The following is a 19,763-nucleotide window of genomic DNA, read 5'->3' as shown; positions in this document are numbered from 1 at the left end:
TTTGTAAGAAACTTGCATAGAAATGTTAGCGTCTTAGCGAAACCTTGTATCGTACAGTAACACTGTAAAACATCTTTCTAATTTAGTGCCTGAATCACAAATTAGAATTAAAATTTAAAATTAGTAATATTTAACCATTTTTTAAAATAAATTAATAAATAAAGGGTTATAATATATCTTTTTTTAGGGGCAAGGGTGTAGTCGTCTTGTTTTATCGGCAAAAAACATTGACAAATCGGCATCCCTATAGCATATGTATTGGCTAGTTTTTGCAAGTTTAATCGGCTAGTTTTGGAAAGTTTCATCAACATGTTTTGGCTGATGCAAGTGAACGTTGGGAGCTTTTCATTGTTGACTTTTCTTTTGTCTTATTCAATTTATATGAACTTTGGGAGCTCTTGTGAATTTTATTTATTTTTTAAATTGGCAAAAAAAAAATATCTACTACATCACATTTTTTGGCAACAAATTAGTAAGAATTGGCTAGTTTTTTCTTGGACACATGACAATTTCTTATTGGAGAAAACTTATCAAAACTTGCCAAATTACCAAAGGTTTGGCACTACCCCTTGCCCCTTATATAACTCTATTAAAATTTTTGTCCTCTTAATGGATTCAAATTTACTCACAAATTAATTTATTAGTACTTCTCATATTAAATTCGGTTTTAACCTTTAACATCAGTTTCACTCTTTTTACATTAGTATATATTTCCGTTTCTTTACAAATTATTGAATGAGTATTGGTTTTAGTTAGAATACATAAAATATAAATTACATACATATACATTTGATACTTAGTAGTGCGCGTTTAGTTTTACTCCCTATATATAACACAAAACTATACATTCATTTCAATGGAACGATATGATAGTCTTTTCATTCCGTTTGGAAGAAGCAACATAAAGAGAAAGAAAACAGCTTCAAGACTTCCAAACTATCTTTCCAATGAAAAACAACATAGTCAAGTTTAACCTAAAAGACTTTTTATGATTACTGATCAAGGTAACGAAATAAATTATTTGTACACATAGCTATGATTTGTACCAAAGAGATCGAGTTCATCCCAGACAGAGGTCTTGAAGATTCGTACGTTCAATAAGCATGGTAGTTTCTTTAATTTGAACATCATTTTCTCATATACAATACGAGTATATCTTGTCGACTTGTCGACCAATTTTTTGATTTTCTAAAATTAATTTTCACTTTCAAGTTAAATTTTGGTTTTTTTTAACTCATTCAACTTTTATGTGGCACACTCTATACCACTACTTGTATTTTGTTACATTGCATCCACTTGAATTTTAAACTAATATATTGATATATTCGCCATATCACATCCGGTTCAGGTTTCTACTACGTTTTTTTTTTGTTTCTTGCAAACTTTTAAACAAACATATATTCATGACAAAATTAATTTTAATCAAGGGGTTGAAGGTTTACTGCAAATATACTAAATTAACGTGATCATTTCAACAAGAGAATTGAGACCTTGCAACACGGGTCCAAAACTTCTTAGTTTTCATTAATTATGTCAAAAAAAAAGTTAAACATGAAAAAAAAATTCACCCAATTAAGTATTGAATTAATTTTTTTGTGAGATGTGCCATGACAATTAATTTGTTTATATGATTTTTCAGTTTTTGTCAAAATCAATTGTTTTTGATACGTTTTATATTTAATTTGTGAGTTATGGGATTACCATGGTCTCCCTTAGCCACCACATAACTCCTCTACTCATTGAATTCCATAATGTTTTTCTTATTACTTTTGTTTTACTCGATTGTTGTTGTAATTTTGATTATTTTTTTTTCTGTTTGTTGTAATGTTTAAAGTTATTGCTCAACATACATACAAAGTTGTAATTAAAATGTTTGAAGCTCATTAAATGGTAAATGTTTTTATGCTATGTTATAGACAACAAAAATTATGACGTTTTCACCCGATCACCAACCGTATATTGAGCCGGTTTCAATTGATTTTAATAACATGAGACTTATAATTTAGTTATTTTGTGAGTAAATCAAAAGAATAAAAAATGAAACTTATAACTTATAGTCATTATGTCAGTGACATTTATATCAACATACAACACTTAACACTGTCACCACCACTAATAGTCGCCGCCATCACCATCCGTTGTTAACACCGTCATACCACCGTCGTGGCCACCACCCTAGTTGATCAATTATATCTTTCGATTCTTCAAATAAAACCTTATTTAAGGCATTAATATATTTAAAAATCTTTATATATATATATACATTTACAATCAGTTTATAAACATCAAAAAATAAATCTAGTTACTATACTATCTTATCTATACTATATCATAAAGTAAAAAAACCTATGTATAAATTTTAAGTTTCAACTAATACTTTCCTAAAATGCCCCTCATATTCTATATTATATTATAAAGCAAAAAACATATGTCTAAATTTTAAGTTTCAACATTTACTTTTTTAAATTTTATGTCTAAATTCTGTATTTACCTGAAATAACTATATTACTCTTTCTATGTTCTCAAATCTCAACAAATTATTTTTTTCTCTCTTCTCTATAAATCATCTGTTTTTTCCAATTCATTCAAAATCTTTTATCTCAAAAACCGTACATCGATAAATTGTAAAAATTATATGGGTGTTCTTAAAATTTCATACTTTTTCATTAAAGATGTCATTCGATATGCTTTCGACGAATTTTTAAATCCAAGAGTGAAGCTCATACGGCTAAAACATTTGGCTATCACACTCTATAACTTATCACATTCTATGACCTATCACACTCTTTGATCTATCACCTTATTATCTCACCGCCACAACGCGCGAGTACTTACTCTCGTACTATATTATAAAAAAATAACTTTGTTGGAAGTTACATAAAAAAATTATCAAAAATATCTTTAATAATTAAATCATATTATGAATTTTTTATATTTTAAAATATTTTTATTAACACCTTATTATCGATTATTTTTACATCAAATATCACTCTACCAACATCCCCACCATTCCACTGTCTCCATTATAACCACCCCGTATTGGGCGCCGTTTCAAAAAGAAATTTCGGCTCTAACGCCCGAACCCCCTCTAATTAAATAAAACCGCGCTAAACTTAAAACTTTAAAACACAGTCAGACTTCAGACTTCACACTTCAGACTTCAGAGAGAGAATAATGGTGATGCTGTGCTTTCTGTTAGACTTACGAACCTTACCGCCATCATTACTTCGAGATCTAAGACAGGTTCAATTTTTCAATCAATCATTTAATTTACAAATAATTTTAATTCATTTCGAAATTGATTCAATCGCCTAATCAATTCGATTATATTTTCGCAGTCGTTACTTCAGTTAGCCAATTTCTACGCGATTTCAAACCCTAGCGGTTACAAATCGATCTCAAAACCGAAACCGAATTCGAAATCACTCATCGATAAGATCGGACTTTGCTACGTGTTTAGGAATAGAGTTTCCGGTTCCACCGAGGTGCGTAATATATATACACACACACACAATGCGTAGTTTCGATTTATACATTATGTATTTGATTATATAGACTTTGTGTAATTGATTGATTTTTCGTAAAAAAAATAGATATAGAAGTTATGTTATTGATTAATGTGAATTTTCGCTTTTTTATGATTTTTGATGATGAACAGATCAAATACTGATTAAACTTTAGTTGTTTGTTATGATTTAATTCTGTTAAAAGTGGCTTAAAATGTTAAGGATATTCGACCTGATGTATCGGTAGATATTGTAAACAGAACACGTGCCGAATCAGCTATAGCTGTTACTTAATCGGTTAAACTGTATGCAAAAAGGATAAATTTCGTTGTTTCAAAATCGTAGTCCTGAATCAATGTATTCATTTAGTTTAATAGAAAAACATCAGATCAGTTGAAAATTCCAGGTTTTGGTTTTGTTTTTGGCCTGCAGAATAAATTCTTTCTATGCTTAATGACAATGTTAAGATTTAACTTGTATAAGGCTAGCTTTCAATTGTTTTGTGGTTCTTTTTTTTGTACCAGATGAAGGTGGCATATAGGCCGAGTGGAAGTTTCAGTCTTCGTGATTTTCATCATGCGGTTAACAACTTGCCTATTGATGCTTTCTTGCCAGAACTCAACAATAATGTAGCTGTGCCTTTTTCTGGTAACATTCCGTTTTTTTTTTTCTTTTTTTGTGTGTGCATATTATTGAATAAATGCAACTATCTAGCATACTTGTATCTAATTCATTTTGTGGCTTTATAGTTGACAGATGTCCACCTTAGATAAGTTTATTTTCCTCTGTTGACAGATGTCCACCTTCCAAGTGTCCTTAGCGATAAAGTTCTATACTCATGGGGAGGTGACAACACAGATGTTGGACGAAAAGTTATTGTTATTAGTGCATGTCTACTTGAAAACCTAGACTCTGTGACGAAGAAGACCTTGATAGTGAGCAAGTTGACTAAGTTGATCTTTGTGTCATTTACTTGCTACAGCATTTTAAATTTAGATAGTCTAATGATTCATTTGCCATGTTGAATGCCTTACTTATAGGATGCAGCAGACAAATGTGTTTCAGTGGAGTTTGTATTATTGGAGCAAGTGTCAACTGGTCTTGGTGATCTTTCCGAAGGCATGAATAACTTTGTCAACAACATAAGCGATCTTGAGAATTGTTCGTTACGTAAACGTCTTCCAGGTTGGTAGCATCCTTCTATTGTTAAAAATTTATCGAAGACTCTAACAGACTACTTCTTTGAACTGATAATAATCACAAAAAGCTGTGCTATACCATTAGGTATATGATCTCTGTAAATGCTAAAGAAAAGATAGCGGTACTTGGAAAAGTTATAGTAGTTAAGAGGACGTTGTATAGCAAGTGCTTTTACATTACGCTTTTGCAGAGGCAACGGTGTTGTGTGGGCTGGTGAAAGAATGGCTGCAGGACTTGAGGAACGAATCAGAACAACTGCAGGCTCGTCTCAATTTTAAGAAAAATGTTTTTGGCTCATTAAACCAAATATGCTGCAATCTGTTTTCATCTTTCAATCACATCATTGATGAGTTTGAGCCATGCCAGGTATTACGTTTTTATGTAAATCCTTAACTGAGTAAACTCACCCAAGTAGATCCTGTAGCGCTTGATTGATAATTCCTTGCATCATGTCCTATGTTTATGAGAAGTTTTCCTTTGAATATAGATGCTATCTATTGAGTTGACTTGATGCCATCCTTTTATCTTTTCTGGAATAGCATTTCTAATGATGGTTAGATTTCAATATTAGACATGCCCGATGGGATAAACAAGTACAACTGTACAAATTCCTACTTTATTGTGTCCACTTGATATTTGGTAAACTCGGAGTACCGGGAACCACATGGAATACCATTGGTCATTTGGTCTTATATATTTCTTTTTTTTTTTCTGCTTCTTTTAAAACTTTAATCAACACACTGTGATTACCAGGTATGTAGATGTCATGGCTATCCCTTGAGTGATGAACATGGAAATAAAATGAAGTTGACCTGCTGTCCATTCACTGGCAATGAGCTTGGTACACTTGACTTGATTGCAAATTCTATGAAGGTTGGCGAGCAAACAGTACTGCTTATGCCATCCTTTCACTTTTATACGAAGTTGCAGCACGTGACCGAACCTATTGACTTTAGCATCATTGACAGAACCAACTTAGGGTCCTTAAGCGAAGGTAGGCATCATATCTAATCATTACAACAAATTTGTATACCAATATGGTGATATCTGTATATCTTTGCATTTCAACGAAACTTTAATCAAATGATGCTAACTTACTCATTCTTGCTGCAGAGAAATAATTATCGATTTTAAATTACTTAGAGTGTTATTTTCTGATTGATTCTGAATTCTGTTATTCTAATTGTTTTCTTTATATTAATATTCCGATAGGAGTCCCAATGCTTCTTGTTGTTTACTTCCTTTTACTTGGTGTAACAGGGTTGATTGTGGGGACCCCCTTTGTTGTTGTGCCGTCTACTTCCAACGAATTGGATGACACTGACCAGGCAGAGTTAAACAACCAAGGTTGCTGAATGACTGCCTCTCTGGTTATTTTTTCAGTTTGAATTTGAGTAGGGATCCCAGATATCGAGCACATCTTCATCTTCCTCCATCGATGCCCTGAGTTGAATCTTGAAAGATGCAATTTTTTTGCAGTCTTCCAAGGGATTTGCAGTACTCTACATTCTCTTGATCAGGGGTTTGTTTGCTCATCCAAATGTAATATAGAGACTATGAGGGAGACAACATTCAAGTGTTATTACATACTTCTGCCTTCAGAAAATGGAGCAATGCTGCTTAGGGTAAGTTCTTTTTCCTTTTCCTAGATTGTCCGAAATGGGCAGGGTGGTTAACGGGTCAGACCGGTTGATTTTAGCACAGATAAAACGGGTCGGGTCTAGTTTAAATGCCAATGTGTTTTGTTTCTTTTCCATGGACTTTTAGTGATAGTTAATGTATTAACTATGATCAAAAGTGGTATTTTCAATATACTTGTATTGATTAGAATTTTTTGAATAAAGAGATTTAAGAATATGACCCACTAGACATAAGATATAACCCAGATTAACCCATTTAATGAGGAAACACATCAATTTGCTACCCTTAACTTCCTTGGTAAACTTAGTTCCCATGAAAGCAGCAAGTAGGCATTAATTATGCTTTATGTTTCCAGTATCCACCTAGGGGGTGTGTACTGCCGATTTGAGGTTTCCATGACATTGTGACTCTTGATCAAGGCTCATGAATTCTCTTACCTATTATCATTCCTGCAGAGACTTGCAGGATCAGAAGAAGTGATACCTGTCCCTGATGTTAGCCAATCATTTGAGCCTACAGAAGCTAAGGATATTAGAGCTTCAGTAAAAGCCTCTTTGCTTGAGGTTGGACCTTTTGGATTATTTGATCATATCGTATCACTACTTCAATAATTAGCTCATATAGTACCAATTACAGGTGGCAACTTCGAACCATTTGTAAACAAGTCGGTCGATATAGCTTATGTCTTTTGACTAAGATAAATTTTTTACCTAAAAGGAACGGGTCAAATGAGTCGAGTAGATAATGAAGGTCGAAGTCATTTGAAATGTCTTCAATTAATAAGCTTAGTAGACAAGCAAGTTCATTTCAATGTATTATTCTAAATTAACCAAAAGATAGAAAAGCTGTTTATTTTAGTCATAATAAGCTTAATTAGGGACATATACCTGTAATATCCTACAACTCAAGTGAATTTCGTATTCTATTATGTTGATCAGATTGAAGTATGCGATTACAATCCCATCCTGCATGAAAGGGGATTCCATCAAAAGCTAAATGTGCTTGTGAAAGAAAGCTTGCATTTTGGGTAGATATCTTCTCATTTAGTGACAAATTTACTTAGATAAGTTTACTAGAAATGGTAGAATGCAATATCTGAGAATCATTACTTAGCACTCGCTATATCTGTCCAGGTCATTACCTGCCAAATCAGAAGAGTTACCTCCTGAATCAACTTCAACTCAAGGAGAGTCATTAATTAAATCTGGACCTTCAAAGCAAGCAATGGATATAATAAGCGTTGAAGAGGAAATCCCAAAGTCAGATTTGAAATCTGAACGAGATAAAATCACTGCACGCATTACAGAAGAATGGGAGCAACTAATTGTTAATGAAATTCCAAATATCAGCTCTCCCAGTTGTGTTTCTAAACCCACATTGGATCATTTGGCCCATAAACCGCTTGAGAGTACTAAACCATTGGACGAGAAGACTTCAAGGATATTAGAGAGACTAGAAGTACCAAGAAAGCTAAAAGCTAAATTAGCTTCACCAGTAGCTATTTCAAGTAGTGCTGCCACCATTGATGCATGCATTCTGACAAAGAAGCCTCTCATTCCATTTCAGCCGACTCAAACCTCAGATACAGGAACAGTTGCAAGCCAGCCAATGAAACCCAACTTCCAAAGGCTAAAAAGGAAACATAGAGTGTAGATTGGTTCCACAAGCTGAGAGTTATGAGATCTGTTTGCTGTCTTTTTTGCAGGTAAGCCTTCTTTTACATATCATAGTATGTTTGATTCTTGCATGCACTACTTGATTGAGATTGATTTTGCGACATGTCTCTGGAATGCTGTTGAAACTGATTATAAATGATAAGAACTTACAGTCCTGCATGTCTAAATCCACATCTGCTATGTTAGGCCCTGTAACTCTATGTTATCAGGTGATTGTCTTATAAATAATCTGGTATTCAGTTAATAAACTGAAAATAATCGAGAGTTAAGAAATCAATAGTTTAGCTAGTATATTGTTCAAGCTAATTTTAACATACGGAAGGGTTAAGAGTTTAATGCTTAAGCGAGGTCAGTGTTCAATCGCTACACTTGAAGTACTCCAGAGTACAATAAGTTAATAGAGTAGTTCACTAGTCGATCAATAAACTGATCATTAAGATAGTCTAGGGTTCATATCTTATGAACTTCAAGTTGTTAAGAATCCGATTTTCTCTTGATGCTTATGACATCATCCTAGTTTAGTCAGTTGGATACTGAAATGCAGGATCCTTGAAACATATTCAGCCATGGGTCATGAGCTATGTATGCTATGGTTGGTCCGACACAAAATAACGTCTTCCTGATCTTGTTTCCTAAAGTAATGTGTCCGCTGATTAGATGTAGGACAATTAAATTCAAAGGTAATTTCACCCCATTGCTTTTTGGATGGCTCAATATGTGGACTATGTGTTATGTTTTAGCTCTAAAGGGTCAAATCAGTAAAAGGCAATAGGTCCAAAGTTGCCCAGAATTTATTGTTAATGTATGCAACTCACATGATAACATTATTTCAATAAATAGGAAATTGATATATCCTCCTAAGAAATTTGACAAACAGTCTCGGGTCATTCTTACCTGACCTCATTCGTGTATATAAAGTTATCTGATTTGGCACATTATCTGTCCTCCTCAACCCGTCCAATTTGTCAACTCTATTATAATCTCAATAGCAGCCACCACTGCCATTCAACTTAGGAATTTGTTTATGTATGGGTTTGATGAAATAATGAAAAGCTACAGTAAGAATGATTACTTATATTTAGTCAAAACCTGCATCTTGTGCAAAAGAAGACTTTAGAAGACTATGCCATTGTGGCCTTGTTATTATTACCTGTGGATATTGGTGTGGTAAACCTTGAAATTTCCACCCTCCAAAAAGGAACAAAAAAACATTATAATACTTAAAACCTACGAATTAGCTTAATTACAGTGGTGTAGAATTGAATGTCAAGAGGCGGTATCGGACGAGAAGATTGAATTCAAGTGTTGTTACTGTTTTTCAAGTCAAAAGAAAGCAAACAAATAAGAGTACGTAATATAACCCAAAATATTCAAAAGTGAAGCTGCTTTTTATTTAGTGGAAAATGCTTGATGCATCGTTACCTACCGCATTACTGGTAACTCCTACCTGCTCATATGTTTGTAAATTGTATTGTTTTGCACATGCAAGTATTAAGACACCTTATTTCGAAATAGTTGGATCATGACCTTGAATGGCATTATCATCTACAAATGGGGCCAAATACCACCAACTGTAATCCTTGATGACAAGATTAGTTATAAAACTAATTAAGTTTCCTTTTGTTTTTTTATAAATTTATAAGCATAATCCTAGATGATAAAAAGATCCTTGTTGTGGCTTCAAATTCAAAAAGAGAATAGTATCAGTTTATTTGTCTGTAGGGTTGTATTTAAAGTAGTCTTTTTGATAAGGCAAGTGGGAAGAGGGACTTGTAACCATGTTCTTCAAAGTAGTACCACCCAGGTGAGGGGCCAAATACCACAAAACTATTTGACATTAGTTTTAGAGACTTTTTTCAACATTTTACATTTTTGAAGAATTAAGAGGGTGTTTGTGATTACATTATAAAGTAATTAGCTGATTATTACGTTTTTCAAACGCAGATAATCTAAAAAAGTGTTTGTATGAAAAAGTGACTTTTGGCTATGAAAATGCAGTTTTGGAGAAGCATGTACCTGCATGCTTTTTCAAAACACAGTTTTGAAAACGCAAAATCTACTTTGAAAATGTAGATTTTGATTTGTAATCGCAATACCAAACACTCCCTAAGGATGAATTTACCACTAACCTATTAACAACTTTTTGAATAGGCAAATCAACGACTAGTTTTCATATAGTCCAACCTACAATATCAGCCAAAACTGTTTTGTCTTTCCACATATTTAAATCGTTATGCAAAAATAAAAAAGAAAAAACCTATCTTGTGCATCATTTGCAATTGTATAGCAAAATCATTTACAGCCTTTAAGCAGCAAAATCAATTGTAAAGATTGTTTCACATATTTTGTTTTGTTTTTTTCAAATCTAACCAGTCTGATCTATAAAGAGAAGAAAGGGACATTTTAGAATTGCAATAATTCTCTCCCACAAAGTCAAAAAGGATAGTTCCACTGGATCCCCTTGCTGATGATTTGCTGCCATGTGCTTAATTTAGGCCTTAAAAAATTTGGTTTAGTGCCTTTCCATAAAAAAAAATGTTGGTTTAGTCTCCACGTCTATTTTTTGACCCTTGTGGTCTCAATCCCAAATTTGGTGTTATTTTGTCATCATTTAATATTAACCGTGTAAATGGGAACCCGAAAAAAAATCTTTATTACGAATATGTGACTAATCTAATGTACATTAGAAATTTTCATCAGTCGACAATGATAGGTTATTATATATGTATCAAGATTTTTATTGATGCCTTTATCCCTTTAGGATGTAAATTATCTGCCCCGTTTGTTTATTTCTGCCTTCCATGTGACAATTTGGGTTATTGCTTAATATAATTAGTCAATTTGTACCATGTTTTAACTCCAATGAAAATTTTAAGAGGATCAGGATACAAGTCAAACAGGTCTGGTAGAAAATTACCCAAACTGTATTTTTAATGCATGTAACCTTATAAATCGGTATCCAAATAGATAAATTATAGCTGTTGTAATAGTGTCTGTTATCTTAACGCAGTTTCTATTTATAGTAGAAAACAAGGTAAAGTTTTCTGGATTAACCCAACTTCGGGGGACCTGCGTCTGTGCTAAAATTATCCGTTATGACCCATTATACAACCGTTTCATCTTGCCACAAGTATAAACACAGGGCAAAGTTATCATCTCTTCTGGAATGCTAATCTGATAAAAAGTACTCGGAATACTACACAAGAGAATTTTAACAATCCAACATTTAAAACCGACAACTTTTGAAAATGATATTCATTATTACTGTTGCAAAATTTGAGTGAAATATGTAAATCTTGAGTCAATATTTAGATGACTATATGGTATTTCTTTTCATTGCCTGCCACCATGCCTAATTGTATCATATTGTAATGTGAATTGTTCTTAATATTAATGATACAATGAAGGGCTTTATATAGCCAATATACAATACATGAATATGGAAATAATACTAAATCTAAGACATGACTTGATCGATGGACAAGAATATAATTAACTAATATACATAGTTTCCTTAATACGCCCCCGCAAGATGGCTAACCCGTCAGGGAAGCCCATCTTGGACTTGAACTCGAAATCTCGGACTTGAACTTGTAGATAACTTCCTTATACGCCCCTGCAAGATGATCAACCGTATCTTGGACTTGTAGTTGAAACATTGATCGTTGGCATAGCGATTTTGTTTTTGAGGTAGCAAAAAACCTGACGAAGGGGCTAAAGATTTGATTGAAAAAAAAATTAGGTTGCTCGTTGGAGCAAAAAGAGAAAAAAATAAAATAAAAGTTGTACGAATAGAAACCGATCACTACGGTATGGGCTTACGAATGAAATTGCTCGTTGAAGCTTTTAATTAATGAAACCGCCCACTACGATATGGGCAAAGATGAAAAAAAATTAACCGACCATTACAGTATGGGCTTATGAATGAAATTGCTCGTTGGAGCTTTTGATTAATAAAACCGGCCACTACGGTATGGGCATGAGAGGGAAAAAATTAAATTAAATTAACCGGCCACTACGGTATGGGCAGATGGATGAGATTGCTCGTTGGAGCAACATGAATTGAAACCGGCCACTACGGCATGGGCAGAGAGGAAAAAAAAAAACCAACCACTATGGTATGGGTATAAGAGAAAAAAAAATTAAAAAAATTAATCAGATACTACGATATGGGCAGTGATGAAATTGTGGAAACTTTTTGCTCGTTTTAAAGAGTTAAAAAATCTGATAAAGTTGTTTGAAGTTGATTAGTTTTTTTTGTCGAACTAAGGCAAAAGAAAACTAACTAGGAGAAAACTTTGTGTTGTCGGCTATAATTAATTCCAAAGACATATGATGATTGTAATTGGTTTAATTGCTCGGTGGAGCATTGCAAAGGAAAAAAGAATATCGAAGATTTGAGGTGTTCGAACGAAGGATAACTTTAGTTTTACGAGGAAAAAAAAAATTTGATGATGAACGATTTTCTTTTTTTCCCGGAAGAACAATTTGTTCTTTGGAGCCGATTTGACTCTGAATACCATATTATGATGTGAATTGTTCTTAATATTAATGATACAATGGAGAACTTTATATAGTCAATATATAATACATAAATATGAAAATAATACTAAATTTAAAACATAACTTGATCAATGGACAAAAATATAATTAATTAATATACATAGCTTCCTTAATAATCATAAGTAATAAAACAAGAAGAATTAAATTGAACAAATAAAATTTACTTAATTTGACAACCAACCACCATGACGTAAGGATGACATAATGTCATTTACTATAACATCTTTCTTTAATTCTATAAAGAGCTTGATGGTGGATTCTACTTGTTAATTATTTGTAACAAATTTCCCACTAACTTTGCTGGCAGCCACAACAATCATGGATGTCCCTATACTCCTTGCATTATCCTTTTACAAATCTCATACTATGTTTATAAAAAAACACCATGAATAAAAACATAAAAAAACATTAATCTTAAACTATGGCACTATAGCAGCCTTGATCTTCACTTATCTGTACAGATGATGTATGTTTCTAGAAGGGGTATAATTTGTTGATGCAAAATAGGAAAAACTTCCTTAGAAGTTCTCTTTGTGAAAATCGAATTTGGTTGATGTCTTATGTGAGAAATCTGAAGCTAGTTGTTTTAGTTCTTTTGTTGGTGCCGGTGCTCCACAATAGAATACCCCTGCAGATTTTCATGAGACAGTAGTCAGATAACAGCACATATGACATGATGCAATAAGTAGAACTACACGTTTTTCTAAAATTTTGATCATATAATATATTCCAACAACATTCTCTTTATGATATAATTTATTCATTACGCGGTTTAAAAGCACCGTCTTTTTACCCTTGTTGCACCATTTTAACACGGGTAAACCACCCGGATCCAAGTTACCTGTGTATTTAATTTTATCGTGATTATCAACGTGGTGAATGAACACTCACAATACTACATTTTGATCCTTGGTTTTGTATTTCTACCTTTTTTGGCATGATGCCCCTTTCATTTTCAATGTTGTTGATGAGATTAGTTTATTAAAACTAACTGTTAAATAATCGCCATTATTAGTGAATAAAATATCAGCCACTATATAGGTTGTATTTTAGCTTTTAAGGACCTATCAATTTCTTTCTCTTAACATCTAAATTTGGCGCTATTACAATAAACTACTCCAGGTTATAGGATATCCCTATCCTTCTAGTTATGATACATAATATGACCTCATAATAATTTGTCCTGTTAAGATATAGTTTGAAAGGGACTGTGATTCGGGAACTATAACGCGTTTTATGGTTTACTTAGGTGCCTAATATTCAAAAGCCATCTGTAGAATTGAAGACAAACAAAGGTGTTTGGGTTATATTTAGTAGTCAATGCATAGATTGTCTAGTTTTGATCACTTTTTTCTTTTCGAAAAAAGCAAAACTTATGTATTAGTCCTTAGGCCACCACTCCACTAATACAAGTCACTTTAGACTTGAAATTTCCTAGTAGATGTGTATAAAGCTAAAAAGCATATATCTTAATAAATTCAAGAGCTTAAAGCTAATTTGGTTTTGGTTACATTTATTGTAACAGTAACGGGTCAAATGGGTAAAATATAACCCATTGTTTCAGGTCAACCTGACCCGAGACCAGTTACCCAACCCAGTGACCCACTCATTTTTGCTATATCTAGTTTAAAGTAAACCAATTAGACTGAGTTATAATTATGGACTGACCTATTCTGGAACCGGTATGATTAAGAGCAATCCTCTTGTAGACATTGCGCCAGTTGGGTTTTGCAAAATGAGACTTAACACGAGTACCCGAGACAACATCAACACCATTTTTGGCATGATTAAGTGACTGGAGCATAGTAATTAAGGCAGATCTTGCGTCACCTTCTTCGTAAACACTTGTACAATAATTATGCATCTCTATAACACCATTTTTGTCCATTTCAGCAGCCTCATTCATAACTCCTTTAAACCAATCGAATGAACCCTGTTCCCTAGTAACCCAATAGAAGTAAGCTCGTGTTGTTCTAAAGTTATTTGCACTTGTTGGCCCAGATTTAGTCTTTTGTAATGTGCCTCCATTTTCCACGGTATTTTCTTCCTCTTCTTTGGCTTTCATGTTATTTACAATGTCTTTCACAATGCTTATCATAGGGGTTGCTCCAATTCCTAACCCCACTAGCAACACCACATCGTATTTTTTATAATCTTGTGCTGGTGCTCCATATGGACCATCAATCAAAACTCTCGGGAAACTATCATAAAGTTTGAATTACGGATTACAATTGGGTTCAAGTTGAAACGAGTAAAAACAGCCTGGGTCAGATTGAGCCACAACACTTTGGGCCTGGTACTGCTATTTTTTCCTCACAGTAATTCATGTCTTACCGATGATTATAATAACAATATAATCTCATTAAATATGTAAATGCTGAATGAAACTATTTAGGAGGTTGTATGCGCTAAATATTGACTTTGAACAACTTTCGAGCTGTTTGACCGATTTTCCTTTTTCCTTCTTAGGTAAATCTTTTATTTGACCCGTTTGAGATGCAAAATAACCTATATCGACCCATTCATAAGTAACTACTAACTAGGTAAATTATCACATCTTCTATGTAAAGCATTATTTATAAACTTCTGGTACTTTCAGCAACCACTAGAATTTTTTCTTTATTAAGCTTTTGTGTAAGGTCTAGGTGAAATATTGTTAGATCATACATGAAATATATTGCCTAAAGTTTTCTATATAAGTCAAAACAGAATCTGTCATTATTGAAGAAAATGAAGTTAGATGTTTCATATTTGTGTTTGGACCGGTGAATATATCCCCGTGTTTGGACCACAGATAAAAGTCCAAACCTATACATGATATTTGTGTTTTGCCAACTTTTCTCTAATCTGTTAAATGTCCCTGTTTGCATGATGTGGACAATATATATTCATCTTATAAAATGCTTCACAGCTAAATGCTTTGATTCTATTTCTATTTTTCAATCATTTCCAAACAGTAACGACTGGTAAATGGCTTTAATACTAATTTAGTTGTAATATTTGATATTAATATATGTATGATTATCTGAATCTATTAATTGTAACAAACTAGCAATCACTTACTTTGGATTTTCTCCTTGGCTTTCAGCTCTAAGGAGCCCACTTTTCCCATTACGTGGAGGCTGGCATACCTACCATAGACCAAAAGACACATGTTAGGTGATGATTAACCAGCATATATCTCATAAAGGACCAATAAGTTACCAACTTGGATAACAAACAGTAAGAGTATATTTGGTTTGAGTACATGAGTGTCATGGTGAATGGGTATATTTGGTTTAAGGTTATGGTCGAGACGATACACAACTAAAAGGTTGAGTTTAGGATCTCATTGCCATTCCCGTGCCACTATGTTATCAAAATCATACGCATAATGATTCATTATTAGAAAACAAACACCCCCCTAAGTAACACGTTGTTTACCTCTGAAAAGACTGTTTTTAGTTGCCTGGTCCAATCACCGAGAGTCCGAATATGCACGCTCAAGTAGTCATCTCCAGGGGCAGAAGTGATGGAAAATGGGTGCCTGTGGACATGAAGTTAGTGGATTATATTAAATTTCTTTTTCATTTAGGTCATATCCCATAAGTTGCAAATTAACTAAGTTTTATGGTACAACTCACCATTCAAATGGAGAGACAGCAGCACAGTTGACAAACATGTATTGTCCACTCTTGTATTTGAAGCCCTGAGGCTTTGACATATGAAGTGCCAACACATTTCCCGGATAAACAGCCACCTTTAAGACATTAGAAAACATTAGACATCTCATCTTATGTATCAATGACAGAAGAAAAAAGAGGTGGCAAAACGGGTATGTGTTGAAATGGGCTGGGTACACTTTTTGTTCAATTTAATTTCTATAATAGTCCATTAGTTATGAATAAAGACAACATTACTACAATAGTAACCTTTTTTTTTATATACGATCTAGAAGGTTATATTATTTATATTTCTTAGTATGGGTGTAAACAAGCCAAGTCATGTTGGGTTGACCCAGAAACGATTTTTGTCCAATTTTAAGAATTTTTTATTGATAATATATGCACTGATTATCATTTACAATGATATGGCTACAAGGATAACTTAAACTTTCCAATCAAATGATTTTAGAATAATAATATAGCTACAATTATGATCTAAAGCTATATTGATTGAAAATCAACTTTTTAGCAAAACTTTAACTTGTTTGGCTCGACTTGTAACCTTTTTAAAAGGTGTATTTACCCGTTTGACAGAAAAAAATAATTCAACTTGGCCCTTGCATGAAATAATTGGTTGTAACAGCTACTTCTAATCAAAAAGTTCAAAGTTTAACCTGAGTCTAAGAATGTACCTTAAGTATTTTGACTGGCTTGACACTCGAACGAAACGCCCTTATTAATCTCTCACAAGCATAGAGCAAGATTGGAATTGCTATATACATCCATGTCTGCAGCCAAAAGTATTGTTTAGTGCTGAGATTACAAGTTTATAGAACATTAAGAGGAGTAAAGGCAAAAAGCATAGAGAAACTAACCGTCTTCTTGTACCATTTCTTGGTGAGGTAAAGTTTGATCCCGTGAACTATGAGTAACCCATATACAATAACAAAGAGATGGTGGGAATACCAAAATGCATTAAACCCTGTTAGTTTCTTTAGGAATGTTGGTAGGTTTAGCTTGCCTCGTCGTAGCCATGGGGTTGCTAATGTAAAGGCGATTGTCATTAGTACTACCATTGCAATTCCTGTATACCCTTCTGCTTCCTTCACAAAATGCCAGTAATTTTTGGCTTGATCCCCAAAGTATTGTTGCATCGGTGCATACTCTTCCTCTGTTGCGTGAATTAGTCGAGGGAAGTCACATGTTAAATGGGAAATGGCATGTAACCCAACTCCAATACTAATTGCCACTGCAATCACCTATAACAATATGGTGTACCGAATAGTGTTTAGTAACTATAACAGCCTGAAAAACCTTCCAAATTTAAAGGTTCCAGACACCCACTAAGATTTAATAACATATTTCAAATGCAAGAATAGTAAGCTTACTTTGTGAAAGTTGAGATTGTCATCAAATGGAACCGCCACACCCAACCGGGTCTTGTTTCTCAACCATGTGATTGTGTTTCGACAAACAGGTAACAATATAAGGGCCATATTCAACTTTAATGTCTCTGCTGCTCCTTTAGCTATACATACACATGGCCCCAATACCTTATACACCGCTCTATCTTTGTATTGAATATATTTCCATGTAAACAGACCAGCCATCACCCCTATCCAAAGTACAAGGACCCAACATCTCTGCCAATTATCCTGTAAAAAGAACTTCAAATCTTCATACCATCTTCTTATCGGATTACCATAATGTGTCGATTTTAGCTTTTGGCTCAACATTTGGCTCAAGTTTTTGCTTTCTCCTCTCACGTTATGTGTCGGCGCTTGTAACAATAGCATCTCCAAGTTCTCAATCTGTTTAACATTAATAGTTGAACTTTAAACACTTTTTCCAACCAAATCCTACCTAATGTAGCTGTATATATATATATAAGTTTATAAATATATAACTTACCATAATGTAACCTTGGTTGTCAGGGTCTAGTTCTTCCATGATCAAGGCTGCATATTCATCTGCTTGTTTTTGTATATTAGACAACTTGTTGGCTGATGCACTCAAGCTAATAATCTGCATCACATGGGTATCAATAATTAATACTTAATCATTAAGACAAATATATTCCTATCTTCCACTAACCACCCTTTTATTGTTTTAATTTTGGACAAGCTTAATAATACTAATTCTTTTATAGAGTGTAATCCATACCTCCCTAACTTCATCTTCTGTTATCCTACCATCTGCATCTTTATCTACCCTGCATTAATAGAAATTCTATAAATTCTCCCTCAAAATAAATACAATTATATATATAAATAAATAAATACTGGGATTGAAGTAAATAATAATAAATATATATTTATTGTTTCTTACATGTCAAAGAAAGTTTGTAGCCTTGAATCAAAACTTTGATCAGCAATTTGGTCCCAAAATTCTTTCAGTTGTGCTTTGTTAATCACGTCTCCTGTGATATTCCTCCGGCGGCTAAGCGAATCAAATAGTTCTCCGGCAAAATCTTTGGACTCTTTGTTCATTCCTATCATATTCAAAACTCTCAAATGAATTCTCTACTATAAAATGAAGAACAAATGTTACAACAAGGTTGGTTTGAATAATGGTTTACCAATGCATTCGCCGAAAAGTGCACGTGGAAGTAAGCCATTGGTTTTTACAGTAAGATCATCAAACCGTTTCTCTAAGGCAGCCCATGCTGCACCACCCTCACTCTTGCTAATGAACTTGAGTCCCTTTAAAGCATGAGCTGCAGCGGATTTCGTTCTCTCTAAACGACCATGGGGTCGTTTAGAGAAAGAAGTCAATCGCCTCAGCTCTTCGGACACTTGCCTGATTTTTGCAGAAGCATTTCGCACCACTGATGACCCAAAAGACGACCTTTTTTCCAAACCTTTAGCCAACAAAGTTAGCTCAGGGTCTTCTACGTCCATACCACCTGCCGTCTTGACACTATGCAATGCCACCGTGTCATCCCGGACATCCAAAGTGATCTCAACGTAATCATCGTTGTTGCTAGACTTCATGGAGCCAACACTGCTACTTCCAGGAGCACCATCAGGGATATAAAACCTGGCACTTTTTCTGCCAGTTCTTTTGTTTAGCGGCCCACTCAATGGGCCGCTGAACCCTTTCCTGTCCTTTCTATCCACCTCGACAACTTCTGTGTCGGAGTGGTAATGATCATGACGGTTGTAATTTTCTGACAACCCATTTCTTCCATCATCTGTACCCATATTTTGCATTTAATTTGCTGATACAAATTAGAACAAAAACTTTATAAACAAGAAATAGGTGTGAATGTTAATATGATGAAAATGTGTGTGATAATATAAAGTTATGTATATGTTTTTGGTTTTGTTTTGTTGAGGAAATGAAGAATGAGAGGCCTCCCACTTATATGCTCAAAGCGTGTATGAGATTTAAAGAAGTCAACGAATTGGTTGTCTTGACCAGCAGAAGCTGATTTTATTTTATTTTTTTCATATCTTGTTTTTTAGTTTTTTAGTTTTAATATAATATGAACGCCTTTACAACCCATAACTGTATATTCGTTGTACGTCCAT

General features: G+C 33.8%; 2 protein-coding genes across 2 annotated transcripts; one reads left to right on the top strand and one right to left on the bottom strand.

The window, feature by feature from the left end:
• Nucleotides 1–3,174: 3,174 nt before the first annotated feature.
• On the top strand, nucleotides 3,175–8,206 carry LOC122607271. Its single transcript, XM_043780207.1, has 12 exons — nucleotides 3,175–3,243; nucleotides 3,339–3,485; nucleotides 4,031–4,154; nucleotides 4,302–4,441; nucleotides 4,547–4,691; nucleotides 4,873–5,072; nucleotides 5,460–5,700; nucleotides 5,967–6,053; nucleotides 6,186–6,331; nucleotides 6,803–6,910; nucleotides 7,286–7,374; nucleotides 7,481–8,206. The coding sequence occupies exons 1-12, from the start codon at nucleotides 3,175–3,177 to the stop codon at nucleotides 7,998–8,000; spliced, it is 2,016 nt and encodes a 671-aa protein (XP_043636142.1). The 3' UTR covers nucleotides 8,001–8,206.
• Nucleotides 8,207–12,658: 4,452 nt separating this feature from the next.
• LOC122606857 (respiratory burst oxidase homolog protein C-like) lies at nucleotides 12,659–19,550 on the bottom strand. The gene is made up of 12 exons (XM_043779737.1): nucleotides 18,809–19,550; nucleotides 18,559–18,721; nucleotides 18,394–18,442; nucleotides 18,142–18,255; nucleotides 17,619–18,041; nucleotides 17,106–17,489; nucleotides 16,923–17,018; nucleotides 16,210–16,325; nucleotides 16,010–16,112; nucleotides 15,650–15,717; nucleotides 14,255–14,787; nucleotides 12,659–13,214 (listed from the first exon to the last, which is right to left on the bottom strand). The coding sequence occupies exons 1-12, from the start codon at nucleotides 19,440–19,442 to the stop codon at nucleotides 13,105–13,107; spliced, it is 2,793 nt and encodes a 930-aa protein (XP_043635672.1). The 5' UTR covers nucleotides 19,443–19,550; the 3' UTR covers nucleotides 12,659–13,104.
• Between the last annotated feature and the right edge of the window lie 213 nt (nucleotides 19,551–19,763).

This window comes from Erigeron canadensis, chromosome 7, assembly GCF_010389155.1.
Source record: "Erigeron canadensis isolate Cc75 chromosome 7, C_canadensis_v1, whole genome shotgun sequence".
Lineage (NCBI taxonomy): Eukaryota > Viridiplantae > Streptophyta > Magnoliopsida > Asterales > Asteraceae > Erigeron > Erigeron canadensis.
Note: the sequence above shows the minus strand (reverse complement) of the source record. Positions and strands in the feature narration are given on the sequence as shown.

Bases quoted from the DNA above. Each gene is read 5' to 3' on its own strand.
- LOC122607271 (XM_043780207.1), top strand. From the start codon at position 3,175: ATGGTGATGCTGTGCTTTCTGTTAGACTTACGAACCTTACCGCCATCA. The intron at 4,155-4,301 runs GTAACATTCCGT...CTCTGTTGACAG, and splicing joins TGTAGCTGTGCCTTTTTCTG to ATGTCCACCTTCCAAGTGTC. The intron at 6,911-7,285 runs GTTGGACCTTTT...TATGTTGATCAG, and splicing joins TAAAAGCCTCTTTGCTTGAG to ATTGAAGTATGCGATTACAA.
- LOC122606857 (XM_043779737.1), bottom strand. From the start codon at position 19,442: ATGCAAAATATGGGTACAGATGATGGAAGAAATGGGTTGTCAGAAAAT. The intron at 17,019-17,105 runs GTTAGTTTCTCT...TTTTGGCTGCAG, and splicing joins AGAAATGGTACAAGAAGACG to ACATGGATGTATATAGCAAT. The intron at 13,215-14,254 runs GTCAGTCCATAA...GAAAATCTGCAG, and splicing joins TCATACCGGTTCCAGAATAG to GGGTATTCTATTGTGGAGCA.